At 40.8% G+C, this 13,976-nt stretch overlaps 1 protein-coding gene across 1 annotated transcript; it reads left to right on the forward strand.

The window, feature by feature from the left end:
* The first annotated feature begins 590 nt into the window (after positions 1-590).
* zgc:171929 (uncharacterized protein LOC100124596 homolog) lies at positions 591-13,122 on the forward strand. The gene is made up of 4 exons (XM_037687623.1): positions 591-790; positions 959-1,179; positions 10,069-10,258; positions 12,800-13,122. The coding sequence occupies exons 1-4, from the start codon at positions 691-693 to the stop codon at positions 13,120-13,122; spliced, it is 834 nt and encodes a 277-aa protein (XP_037543551.1). The 5' UTR covers positions 591-690.
* Positions 13,123-13,976: the final 854 nt, after the last annotated feature.

Genomic DNA, 13,976 nt, shown 5'->3' on the forward strand with positions numbered 1-13,976 from the left:
ATGGATGGATGTCATATAGTGTTAAAATAATAAAAAATCCATGTGGTTTTGGCACAGAAATGTATATACTGCATTATATTTTCCCTTCACTGCGAAGCACAACAAACAACAGAAAGTGATCACTTTTATTATTCTGTCAAAGTGATTCAGACTGTGTGAATGAACTTCTTATGAAATCTGAGGATCATAATCCTACCAAACATCTAAAAAAGGTTTAAAAACGTAAAGAAAAGGTCTGATTTACCTATCAGTTAAAGCTGTGGCTTCATTGTATTTGCTCCTGTTACTCAAAGCTTGCCCTGTCTCTGGGGCCAGGGATTGGTCCTGGGCCAGAATTTGCATGTCAGAGGCTACCTGAATGAGAAACTCCCTGGATTCTCACTACCTGACATGCAAAACCAATGGATGGCCAGTTAAAATGGTGGGAATGCACAGTCTGCACAGGTGTCCTTGTAATGCTGTCCCTCCACCCATCAGAACTTTAAACCTTCTCCTCTCCCCAAGGAGAGTTATGCAAATGGTTGTTGTGATTTTACTAGAACACTTTACCTGCAGGTTGTCAAGGAATGAAGGATAACCGAAAATCTCGTCAGTAACAGATCCCATGAACAAGCAGTCTGCTTGCATCAGAGGGTGAAGTGTAATGTGTAGAAACTAAAAATAGAAACACATTTCAAATAATTCACCAAAATGCCTAAATCTTTTCTTGTGAAAAAGAAACATGGTACATGTGGAGCCTGGCAGTGGAAGGAACCAGAAAATTACGAATGGAAAGAAGACAACCCAGTGGGTAAGAAGAAAATCCTTTCGACAATGAACATAGTCATTAACTTTAACAAATTAACTTTTGAGTTTTTAAAAGTAGCACTGAGTAAAAGTTGGCTAAGTTTTTTCACTATATTAGCATGTATAAAACGCTTACCTTCTAACTGCAACCATTCTTTATCCTTTTCCTTAGAGAGTGAAAGCATCACGGAGAAGATATTGTTCAGTGCAGAAAGCCAGCAGCCTCCCCATGCGCCTCAGCCAACAGGCATTTCAGAACGTGGAGCAGCAACAGTTAAAGCTCCAGAACCTTTGAGCAGATCAGAAGTACCTGGGTCGGACATCAGGCCAGGCTGGTCCAAAATAGGCTCTTTCTATCTTCCGGCTACAATGGCAATCGTCAGCAGAGCAAAGGTAAGCTTTGACTTTTCTTACCGCACTAATGAGTTCAAATGAACCATGGCTCAAAATCAATTATTTCATATTAGTTTTGCCTCTTTACTGTGTAATGCTGAAATCAAACTGACTGGTGTGATCAAGTAAATTAAAACAACAAAATTACTTAAGACAAAAGACAAATAGAAAAGTCTGTCAAAATAGTACTCTTGTAAAATACCTACAAGGAAGCAGTAAAGTAACAAATAAATTCTAACTTTTAACGTAAGTCCAAAACTGAACTTTCAGCTAATAAATTTGTAACAAATTTCATAATGCTCAAGTAGAGCACCCATACTTTTTTTACAGTATTAGAGGTGAATAGATGGCAGACAACTGTTGGATGGTCTGAGTCGGCAAGATTTCGTGTAAGAATGAAACATAAACCTGTCTCAGTTCACAGGACGCAAGTCAAAGATGGCTTTGTTCCCTAATGTTTCATGTTGTGTATAGGGTACCTTAATTTACATGGAATCATACAATATTTAATATGTTATTGCAACCACTGCTTGAATTGATTCAATTGAATTGTCCATAGAAATATAAGACTGCTAAATGAAAGTGTGCCATGATGAAGGGAACGACCCTAATTTAAGATAAGATAAGATAAGATAAGATAAGGTAAGATAAGATAAGGTAAGATAAGATAAGATAAGATAGATCTTTATTGATTCCACAGGAAATTGTTGTGCCAGAGTTTCAGCACAAAGGCACATAAACAAGGAATAACACAAATAAAAATAACAGAGACAATTAAAATAACAGAGAATATAAGAATACCAACAGGTCAGGTGCAGACAGAAACATTAAACTCTTTATTGTAGTGCAGGATTAATTTTTCTTGTCCCCTGAGTAGAAAGGGGGAGGAGCTGAAAAGTTCGATAGCCACAGGGAGGAAGGACTTCCTGTGTTGTTCTATGGATTTGGAATTTGCTTTAGATTTAAATTCCCACTATCAATGTACGTATGTGTGCTTTCCAATTAGCATGAGGTGAACATTTGTTCTATTCTACTGTGAATCGTTATTCATCTCTATTAGGAAAAACAAGCATGGATTGTTTTTAGCACTGTAGCCAAACTGATGGAGTCTTCAGTCATGTAGCAAGTTCTAAATTAATGGTGTGAACATCTGAACAGAAATAATCTGTTTGTGGAGTTAGATAAGGGTTGAGAGCACATCAAAGTGCCCAACTAGTGAATGTTACGCATATTCTCATGGCCTCAGGCAACTTTTGTCTATGCTGCATTTGATACAGTTGATCACAATATTTTATTACAGAGGCTTGGACATTTTCCTCAGGGTTCAGTTCTTGGATCAGTACTCTTTACTCTGTGCTTCTATTATGTAAAGTTATTAGAGAGCACAGGTATACAAAAAAAAAAAAAGACAACACAGGTATACATGTCTAAGAGACATCCATCCATCCATCCTATAATGATAATGGACTACCCAGAAAATATGGACTGAGGTAAACAGAGCCAAACTCTTGAATAATTAAAGTTGTTTATTTACAGTGAAGATACTATTACTAGTATACATTTATAGATAATATTTACATCAGGGAACCTGGAAAACCTGGGGAAGGAGGAGGAGTCAGGATGACTGAGGTAAGAGATTGACAGGTTGTCGTTTCTTACAGGTAGGTAGGTGAGTGGATGCATTCACAGGAGAGTGGAGGATCCCAGGAGGATTCAGTCCAGTGTTGCAGAGCGCAGGAGATAAGTAGAGGTAAGAAGGTGGCAAGTTGTTGGATGACGGTGGAGCAGCTAAAGGTGAGTCACGAGGAGGTTTTCGAGGATCCAATGATAGGTACAGGAAATGAGGATTCAGGGTAGACAAGGAGTGGTCCAGGACTGGAGGTTCAGAAGGCAGATTCTAGAAGAATACAAGGAGAACACAAGGTAGTTATTTTCTTAGCCAAGGTAAGCACAAGGAGGCCGATAGCTCAAATACTGATTGGTATGCAATGCTCCAGCAGGGATGGGTGCTCTTCTGCAGCCTCTGAAACTCCTTTAGCTCATTAGTGAGATGAACCACAGCTATTGATCACAGCTCACATTCATCCATCCAAAAATGTAATATAGGTACTGATCAGAGGACAAGTGTCAAACATTTAGGTTAAGATGGGGTTTAAAGGATCAGTTTAGATGAAGTCATTGTTTACCCAAATAAAATTCTGCTGTAATAGCTGAGCAGTGTGTATCAGAGCTGTCATTTCTAACCCGTACCCGGCCCGGCCCGAAAATTTGGGCCAGGCCAAGCAGGAGATAAGTAGAAGTAAGTAGGTGGCAAGTTGTTGGATGACGGAGGAGCAGCTAAAGGTGAGTCACGAGGTTTTTAAGCAGGCCCAAATTTTGACAGAAGTTAAAAGAAACCAGATGGCTCACTGCCAGCGACCCACCTGAAGCTTAACTGGACTCAGCCGCTGCATCAGCGTACTCGCGTGGCTGACAACCCCATTTGGATCATCAGCCGCATGCATTCGCTGACCATTAATAACTATAATAACTATATCCAAAAAAGTTCAATCTGGTCCTCTGGACATTCAAAACAACAGAACAAAAAACAAAACAGCAAAAAAATATAGAAACGTTTCGTCTCTCATCCAAGAGACTTCCTCAGTCTGAGGTGCTGTATTCAGCTCAGTCTCTTAAATAGCACCTTCTCAGAGTGGATCAACCAGTTTTGCTGCTGACAACCAAAACCAGCTGTCCAGAGGACCAGATTGAACTTTTTTAGATTTTTCTACCTGGATTATTGAACATGCATCAGGATACATTGAGAAATCATCTGTCACAGGCACGTATGAAAGCTGACGGTGCGGGGTGGCTGACGAGGGGCAAGGCCTTAGAAGAGGCATTAAGGGCACATGAATTATTGAAACTCACAAGGTTTTATTTCAGTAATTTTTTTTTCAGAATCAACAGGACAAACCGAAGGGGGTTGTACAGCAAAATGGAACACCACGCTTAAAGGGAGCTAGCGAAACAGGTGGTCCTGATCACACACAGATTGGAGGTTCTCGCTAAAGATCTGACGGGAGAAGATCCTGAGGAGATTGCTGAAGGAGAGTGGGTGTACAGAAAAATTTTCCACCGAACCTGGAACAAACCAAGGTGGATTGGACCTTTCAAGGTGGTAAGCTCCACAAAAAATACAGCCTGAGTCTGGTTAGATGATGAACACACAAAGATAAGCAGACATTTGCACAAATCACACTGCAGAAAAGGGGAGCCACCCATAGTTAGAGGCCTCAGGGAAATCAGAGAACACCTGAGGCGTATAGGAGAAGACGTGGAGAACGAGGAGTGATTCAAGTTATGGCTAACTTAACATCTACTAAATGGATTTTTCGGGGCGCCCTGATTTTCATCGATGTAGTGGTGACAGCTCCATTGCTCGGGACGGGGGGTAGGAAACGATAATATGGGCAAAGCTGAGGTCCAAAGTATGACCCCACAATAACAATTTGATGTTTCAAGACAAATGAAAAGAGAAATTCTCAGTGAGAAGACAGACAGATGTGTGGAGAGGTATGGAGGCATCATGTTACAGTACACTGCGAACAGTAGTTACACTTTCCAGTTTGATTTATGCTCGGTAATTAACTGTGGTGACACGCCTGAAGCATGGAGGAGTTATGATGTGTACTTATGCAGAATGAGTTCAGATCAGATGGAGATATCACCTTACTGCCCCAATTGGGAGTTAGTGCTGTAGACAACTAGACTGGATGGGTGGACAGCAGCAGACCGCGGCTATGGAGAACTGAAAGGAAAGATCTCTCTTAAACGGGGTCAGACAGTCAACTCTGATATTCAGGGGCAGAACCCAATATTATTGTCCATCAGTAACATCGATCACGACCCTTATCCGACCAGAGCACAGAAAGGAAGCTTAGAGAGGACAGGAGCAAGTTGTGATGGAAATTATGACAAGATGGTTTTCTATTTCACTCTAGGGGCCGATGTATCGGGATACGATCCTTTGGGATTGATAAAAATAGTTGTCCAGCCGACTGATCAGCAGGATAGAGGAGGATTGCCGCAGCAAAGGGAGGGTGTAGTTGTTTTGAGGACAGATAGGATCTTGTCCGGTACTTCACATAATTTTCTGGAGACAAGTTATTCACAGAAAAACCTGTGGTTACAGCAACTCTAGCATGCTGCCAGTCTAGTGAAGATGGATGATTGTGTAGTGTGTGCGCCAGCAAGACAAAATCTTATTATGGTGAATACAGTTTTTGAAAACTCAGTAAATAGAACTCCTTCTGATGAGGGTCGTACTGATATGTACTACCTGTTGCAAGTGACGTCAAGGGATAATCTGGAAAAAACGTGTGAGGGGTGGGACAAAATTTTCCCGGTGGCCCCCTCAAAACACTACACCACCCTTTTTGAACCGACAATGATGACTAATGCGACCTGCGTGAGGAACACCAACACTGCCCCTCAGAAATATGATATAGGTCAAATACCATCCAGTCACTGTCACTGCATTTTTGATCCAACAAACAATGATACTGCATCCCAACTGGCTGTGAACCGAGCTGACTTATGGTGGTATTGTGGGGGAACGACTCTGGCTGGCTGCCCGTAAACTGGGCGGGCTAATGTGCTGTTGTGTCTCTTATATTACCTTTTCAGGTCATTCCGACCGTGCAAACATCCAGAAAGGCTGAGTACTTGAGGCGGAAACACAGGCGAGCAGTTTCTTTGGAAGAGGGGTCGCCTGTGTGGATCAATGCAATTGGGATTCCCAGGGGGGGGTATCACATGAGTATAAACTTGCTAATCCCATTACTGCTGGATTTGAGAATTTACCAGTAATGCTATTTTTTCAATAACTCCTAATACAAATGTAGATAGGATAAATTACATTCATTATAATGTACAGAGGCTGGCAAATTTTACTAGTAATGGCTTTGAAGCTATTCACGGTCAATTGAAAGCCACCTCCCTTGTCACATATCAGAATAGATCATCCTTAGATTATCTGCTGTCTCAGGTTGGGGGTGTCTGTAAGATAGTGTGAGAAGGTTGTTGTTCTTTTATCCCCAATAATACAACGCTGGACGGGTCACTGACCAAGGCGTTGAGGGGGCTGCAGTTACTCTCCAAGGAAATGAATGAGAACTCTGGGGTTGAAAATCCACTGGCCGGGTATGTTGAAGGATGGATTGGTAAATGGAAAAGTCTGGCGGTGAGCATCTTTACATCTGTGTTCATGGTGGTGGTCTCTGCCTGTTGTGTAGGTTGTTGTTTGACGTGTCTACATGCCCTATTCCTCCGGTGCGTCGAGAGTGCATTGGGTTCCTTGAACTGGTTGGATGCTAGACATCCCTTGGCCTACCAAATGGCAGAGGAAGTCCTCCTGTTTGAGTTTGCAGAAAGGACTAGGATGAGGGGGACTGGTGTGGTGATCAGAGAAGATGGCGGGACAGGGGAGAGATTTGAGAGCTTAATCAGCTAAAATTGAGGTTGCCGAAAAAAACACCTTTTCTATTTTCTGTCTTTGTTTTTCATGCAGGAGAAGAGGAGTCTAAAGTATATTTTTTAATCAGACCATTGTTTTGAATTTTTTAAATTGCTAATGTTGATATACTGAAATGATTATAAGACACTGTTTTGAGATTAAATTGGTTTTTATTCCCTTATGAACAATTACACTTATGGGATATTAGACTGATTTTCCTTGAATTAAATGAATATAATTTCTTGTTCTAAATATTTGATTATTATTTTCTAATGATGGCTTGATGATTTGATAAATTGATAACTAATAAATATGTGAGGACAGGGACATGAATGTATTTGTTGTAACGAGTTTTAAGAACAAATCATGATGAAATAACGCCACTTGATGGCGCAATTGCGATGATAGATTTAATTTTTGATATTGTTTTCTATGAAATGATGAATCTTTACAGCTGACGAGAGACCAGAGACTAGGGATGGATTTTGATAAATACATAAAAAGGGTTTTTTACAATATAGATTTTCCAGGGGGTGACCTTATGACATTTTTTTCTCTTCTTCAATATAAATTGGGACTAAATTGAAGGGTGGTTGAATGGGTTGTTGATAAATTGGTAATATGTTTTTATATTAGATCATCAGGGGAGTTGGGAGGTTCTGTTATTTACATACAATATGCACGCTAAAACATGTTAATTGTTTAAATCAGTTTTATTCACACAAACTCATTTTCTGCTGTGACAGGCTAAAAATACCAGCAGCGCTCTGTGCAAATAAATTGGGTACTGCATGACTGAAGGGGGCACAGAGTTTTTTCTTTTCCTTTCCAGATGGACAAGATGGAACATGTCTGCCCTTGGAGTCAAAAAGAGAAGTTCAGGTTCTACAAACTGATTAACATCTATTAAATAAGAACGCTTTCTTGCATTCGGACGCCTTCTGCAATCATTAAATCATATTTAGAGCCCTGACTTAGATCATGTTAGAAATTTCCATAATGTCATATTCACCACACCAGGGGGAGGCTGAAGTCATTGGCAGATGTCCAGAGCTGAGTCAGGCGACCTGAGGGAGGCAGGTCACTCGCTAGCCGTCAGTTCTGGCATGTTCTTTGACCTGAGGCTGCCAGGTTACACGCTATAGTCGGTAGGCATCTCCCGCCAACATATAAGTAGTTTGCATTCAACCAGAGGAAAAGTGATTCATTGCTTGCTTATCTGGTTGTATTGAACTGGGAGTTTTCATTCGAGGTACCCTCCAAGTCCTGGAACCATGGGGAGTTGTTAAGATATTTATCTAAACTGGTCGTGGGGTTTTTGATCTGCTCAGAGACAGGATTATAATGAAATTATGACCCGTTTCTGACTGGGTTAACTGGGCCAGCAACTCTTAAAAATAATCTTCCTGGGACTCAATATCCGTCAAATACAAAAAACGTTCAATACAAAAACAACTGGACTTTATTTGTAACAGAAGACGTTTCGCTCCTCATCTGAGGAGCTTTCTCAATTCAAAGAGCAGAGAGTGAGGGGTTCAGGTTATAAGGCTGAGTGAGATAAGACACACACACATCTGTAGATTTGACAATTCACACCTCAACACCTTAACAGTAGGGGTTTCTTAAAGTCTTTAGTTCCTCTAATTCACAGTCGAGGCCCCTCTGTTCCCATCAGGTGTGAAAACCGGCTGGGGATCTGTTTTAAAGTTGCATTATAGGTTTTTGAAAGTGGAAATCTGAGGCCTCCTCCTCTGTTAAGAGATGGTTTTTCTCTTTTTACATAAATTGCTTCCTTCACCCCCCTCTCAAACCATCTGTGTTCTTGGTCCAAAATGTGCACATTTTGGTCCTCAAAAGAGTGTCCCTTATCTGTGAGGTGGAGGTGAACAGATGAATCTTGTCCAGAGGAGGTGGCTCTCCTGTGTTGAGTCATGTGTCTGTGAAGAGGCTGTTTAGTTTCTCCAATGTAGAGGTCTGGACAGTCCTCGCTGCACTGGACCGCATACACTACACCACTCTGTTTGTGTATGGGTGTTCTGTCCTTAGGGTGGACCAGCCTCTGTCTGAGAGTCCTGCTGGGTTTGAAATGTACTGGGATCTTGTGTTTGTTGAAGATCCTTCTGAATTTCTCTGATACTCCAGCAAGACGTTTTTTGACGTTTTCAGACGTTTTTGAATTCATCATGTTCTGGATGACTGAGAATCTTCACCAGCATATTGTTAAGCATTTTGGGAAGAATATCCGTCAAGGAATAGAGTTTATTTCTGCTTGCTACATCACGTAGAAAGGCTTTTTAAACACCGGCTCATATTTCCGTACACATCATAACTACATAAGATCCATTGAGATCACACCCCCCACCCCCCCCATGCTGACAGGTTGTGCTCTCCTTCTGCGAAGGAGGAGTCTAAGCCCTATAAATGAGTAATGACACAGGACATCGGCCCCTTCTGGTTGCTGCTCGTGTCTGTCCCGAAGAAGCCAGCGCTGTAAACTGTGAACTTTTCCTGCTTTGATTTAATATAATTGATAAAAATTAACTGACGTCTTCTTTGATTTATTGATAGTGTGGGTTACTGCTTGGGGGTGGGGGGGGTGGGGGGTGAACTGGGAGCCTCCACGGCTGGAGGTGGGGCCTGGGGGTCCGGAATAAGACCTGCAGGACACACTTACCTCAGCTTTAAAACTCGAACACACACTCTCTATTCTTTGAATTGAGAAAGCTTCTCAGATGAAATAAAGTCCAGTTGTTTTTGTCTTGAACTTTTTTTGAACAAACTTACAATAAAACCTAATACTAGTTCTGCAAATTCTTGTAAAATATGTCTAAAAAAGATCAATAATTAGAAATCCAAACTAATGAGAATCAACATAAGTAACTTACAATAAAAACCTAATAGTTGTAAAATTTGTCTCAAACCTTCAAACTATATTCTCTAGGCACAACATGGCAGCAGCAGCTTATTACAATAACAGTACATTTGCTACTCACAAGAGAAAGTTTATTATGAGCTCATTTCTACATTTTAGAACCAACGGCACGTTTCTAACAGCATCAAACAGAATTAGACATCTCTAATTATCACTATGAAACCAAGAGCCTTACATTTACAAACCTTGTTTTACTGCACAACGGTTCTGTTACTAACTTACTTACTGTTCAAAAGCCAGAGCCATTTATTTCTGATTCACACTAAATAGAGCTTGAGAAAAACTGCTCAGTCGACCCACAAGAGTGCACGAGCGCCACCTCGTTGGAGTAAGTCCACAATGCATTCAAGTTACTGTATCAGAGTAGTAAAACATTAAGAGAGGTGTCTGTTGTCTTTTATAAGCTCTAAATATAGCATTTTCAACCTATTGCACTTGCTAACTTATGTTTCCTTAACAGCCTCGTCCTCGGACTTCCCCTGTGTCTGGTGACTTTGGGTGCTCAGTGTGCCACAAGATCTTCCCCCTGCAGCGCATGCTGACCCGACACCTTAAGTGCCACAGCCTGGTGAAAAGACATCCTTGTCGATTTTGTGGCAAAGGATTCAACGACACTTTTGACTTGAAGAGGCACATGCGAACACACACTGGTAGGAATGTGTCCTGTAAACTTGAAGAAATCTTTCAACAAAACTGAAAATGCCTTGGCTTCAGAAAAGTATTTAGACCACATTTTGAAATGTTATTATGCAGCAGCTTGATGCTACAGTTATTCAAATAAATTGTATTTTTCTGCGATCTACACTCAATAAATAACCTTTAAGAGAAAAGTTCAAACTGAATTTAATAACATTTGTAAATTATTTTTAAATAAGAATTATTTTCACAAAAATATTCAAATCTTGCTACAACACTTTTGCAGTTTAGTTAAGGTGCCTCCAAGTTCTCCTGATAGGTGCTGAGATATTCTACATCTTTATTTTAATCCACGCATGATTTGGAAAGGCAGACACCTCTCTATAACAGACATCTTACCGTACTTTCCACCGTAAACGTCGCTCCACCCTATAAGTCACATCAGTCCAAATATGCCTAATAAAGTGGAAAAATCCATAAATATGTTGCATCTCCATATACATCACAACTATTATGTGTCACCGCTGAAACGCCACGTTTGTTATGAGTCACCACTGACAACCCGGAAAATGATTGGCTGCCAAATGGCGGCTGCGGGAGCCTGCACAGGAGGACTTAAACAAGTCTAACGCTTAAAAACAATTATTTGTTTGTTCAAAATTATAGTAAAGGTGTGTCTCAGTCTAACGTTTGCTTAATAAAAGGACTTTAACGGTCAAATCAGCTGTATTTCAGAAGTATTTGCTGCCTCGGTACTCCCAGGAGTGCACAGACAGGAAGGAAAAAAGGAAGGAGGAATCTGCACAATTCTTCAAAATTTAACAAGAAAAGCACCTAAAACAATTAGTTGTTTGCTCAAAATTATAGCAAAGGTGTGTCTCAGTTGAACTTTTACTTAATAAATGCACTTTAATAGCCCACCTCACTGAACCATCACCTCTGGAAGCCTCGACTGAACTGTGCAACAACTTCCTACATTTCTATTTGGAAAAAATTGTGACCACCAGGGCTCTCATTTCCCCTCCAACTCATGACCCATCCATCCCACCTCAATCTGTAGCTCCTTTTGACCATTTTGAACCCATCACTCTATCTTCTCTAAAGCAGGTCATGTGCAGCTTGAAACCTTCTGGCTCCCCCTTTGATGTGGTCCCCCCCTCGACTACTAAAGGAGGTGTTTCCAACTCTAGGTCCGTCCATTGTTGCCATAGTAAACAGTAGTTTATCCACTGGCGTGGTGCCAAAAACCTTTAAACATGCTGCTGTCCAGCCTCTCCTGAAAAAAACAAACCTTGACCCCTCACTCGTTTCCAACTACCGGCCTGTCTCCAAACTCCCATTTGTTTCTAAACTACTGGAGAAAATAGTCGAGTCCCAGTTGAAATGCTTCCTGGAGGATCACACCATCTTAGAGCTTTTCCAATCTGGCTTTAAACCTCTCCACAGCACTGAAACTGCCCTGCTGAAGGTCTTTAACGACATCTTCAGATCCACAGATACTGGTGATTCTGTGCTGCTTGGCCGGTTGGACCTCACAGCCGCCTTTGACACCATCGACCATGAGATCTTCATTGCTAGGTTGGAGCAGTGGGTGGGCGTCACAGGGTCAGCCCTCAATTGGTTCAGATCCTACCTCACTGACAGATCCTTTTGTCTCTCCATCAAGGATTTTAGTTCCGCAGAGGCAGAGCTTAAATGGGGGGTTCCGCAGGGGTCCATACTGGGTCCCCTCCTATTCTCTTTATACCTGCTGCCACTTGGTGCTATTTTCTGGAAACACAACATGCCCTTCCACTTCTATGCCGACGACTGTCAAATTTACTTCCCCCTAAGACACAATGGTACATGCTCTATTCAACCTCTGCTCGACTGCCTGGCTGACATCAGGGACTGGATGGCTTTAAATTTCTTAAGTTGCAATGAAAAGAAGTCTGAAGTCATGTTGTTCCCTCCCAACGACACGATCACAAACCACTGCATCGACCTCTCCGCTCTAACCCTGTCAGAAAAACAAAGAGTCACTAATCTGGGCGTGATAATGGACCCTTCCCTGAAACTTAACAATCATGTAAACATGATCGTTAAATCATGCTTCTTCCAACTGAGGCGGCTGTCTAAACTGAAGCCCATATCGTCCAAAAAGAACCTGGAGACAGTAATACATGCATTCATTACATCTAGGCTTGATTACTGCAATTCACTCCTGTTTGGTATCAGTCAGACCTCCATTGCACGACTACAACTGGTCCAGAATGCAGCAGCCCCATTTTTAACCAGTACAGGCAAAAGAGAGCACATTACACCAGTTTTGGCCTCACTGCACTGGTTACCAGTTCACCTTTGACCTTTGAAGTATCAAGTACACTTTAAACAGAAGATCTAAAACCAAAGTTTATTTTATTAGAATATTTACTGGCATTTTTAAATACAGAATTTGTCTGACATTTGCAAAGCACACTTTGCTAGCTTGAGTTAAAAAATATATATCCACTCTAGTGGTCTAGTACAGAAAAAATATGTTGTTTTTGATTTATTCATTGTTTCTGCTTCTGCAGGTATTCGTCCCTACAAATGTGAGCTGTGTGAGAAAGCTTTCACACAGCGTTGCTCTCTGGAGTCCCACATGAGGAAGATTCATGGTGTTCACCAGCAGTATGCCTACCGTCAGAGACGGTCTAAAATCTTTGTGTGTGAGGACTGCGGCTATACCTCGTGTCGGCCTGACGAGTACTTCCTTCATGTGAGACAGCATCACCCTAGTAGTCCTGCCCTTCGCAGATACTATCGGCGCCAGGCGCATGAGAACAGCAGCTTTGCATCGGCAGATCCTAAACTTAACCCCTATCTGTTGTACTCAACCCCTGCATACTACATGTAGTGCTCATTATCGTTTCCTTGTGCTTCGGAGAATGTTTACAAGTTTTCAAATAAAATAAAGTCTTAACAAATGTCAGGTTTTCTATAATCCTATTCACGTTTTTGTGACTATATTGCAAAAGTTTTGAATAAATTAGTTAAAATATCCATGTTAGTAATATTCACACAAAATGTCAAGCTGAACTTTTTGCTGACCTTGGTCTGGTTTGACTGGTTTGACTGGTGTACCTGGTTGGTTCAAATATGTTGTTGGATGAAAATTGTTGTTGTATAAATAATACTTTACAATAATAATGCTCAGTATTAGAGTATTAAATTTGATAAAAGTCTAGCTGTTGAAGAAAGAGTGATCTAAACATTAAAACAAGGAGTAAAGGTAAACGGATCACTTTTTGGCAAGAAATAGATCCATACTCTTCTGCAATGCATTGTTACTCTCAGTGAATTGTTTTATACTGTTTACAGCTTCATTAATAACTAAATAATAATCTATTTTGTAAGTATTTGTATGGGTAGGTTTATTGAAAAAGGGAATTCTTGTACTTTTTTGTAGGTTTCAATTACAAAGAAAAAGTTTGTGGTTCAAACCTTGAAAATATAAGTGCTAGTGGTCCAGACATCTTGATTTAATTATGGTTTAATCAAAATACTCTGTAAAATATGTCATGAAATAAACATGCCTTAAGGCTGATCAGCAAAGAAAACTTGTTTCAGTCCTCCAGGAAACTCAAACTGGGTCTGACTAAAGTTAATTTAGCAAGTATTTTTCTTGTATCCTAATGTTTACCTGATTTATTTTAGACTGAACGATCTAAAGAAGAGCCAGGTCAAATGAATTTTACACACAAACCAAAT

This window comes from Nematolebias whitei, chromosome 14 (assembly GCF_014905685.2).
Source record: "Nematolebias whitei isolate Nwh7 chromosome 14, NemWhi1, whole genome shotgun sequence".
In the NCBI taxonomy this organism is placed as follows: domain Eukaryota; kingdom Metazoa; phylum Chordata; class Actinopteri; order Cyprinodontiformes; family Rivulidae; genus Nematolebias; species Nematolebias whitei.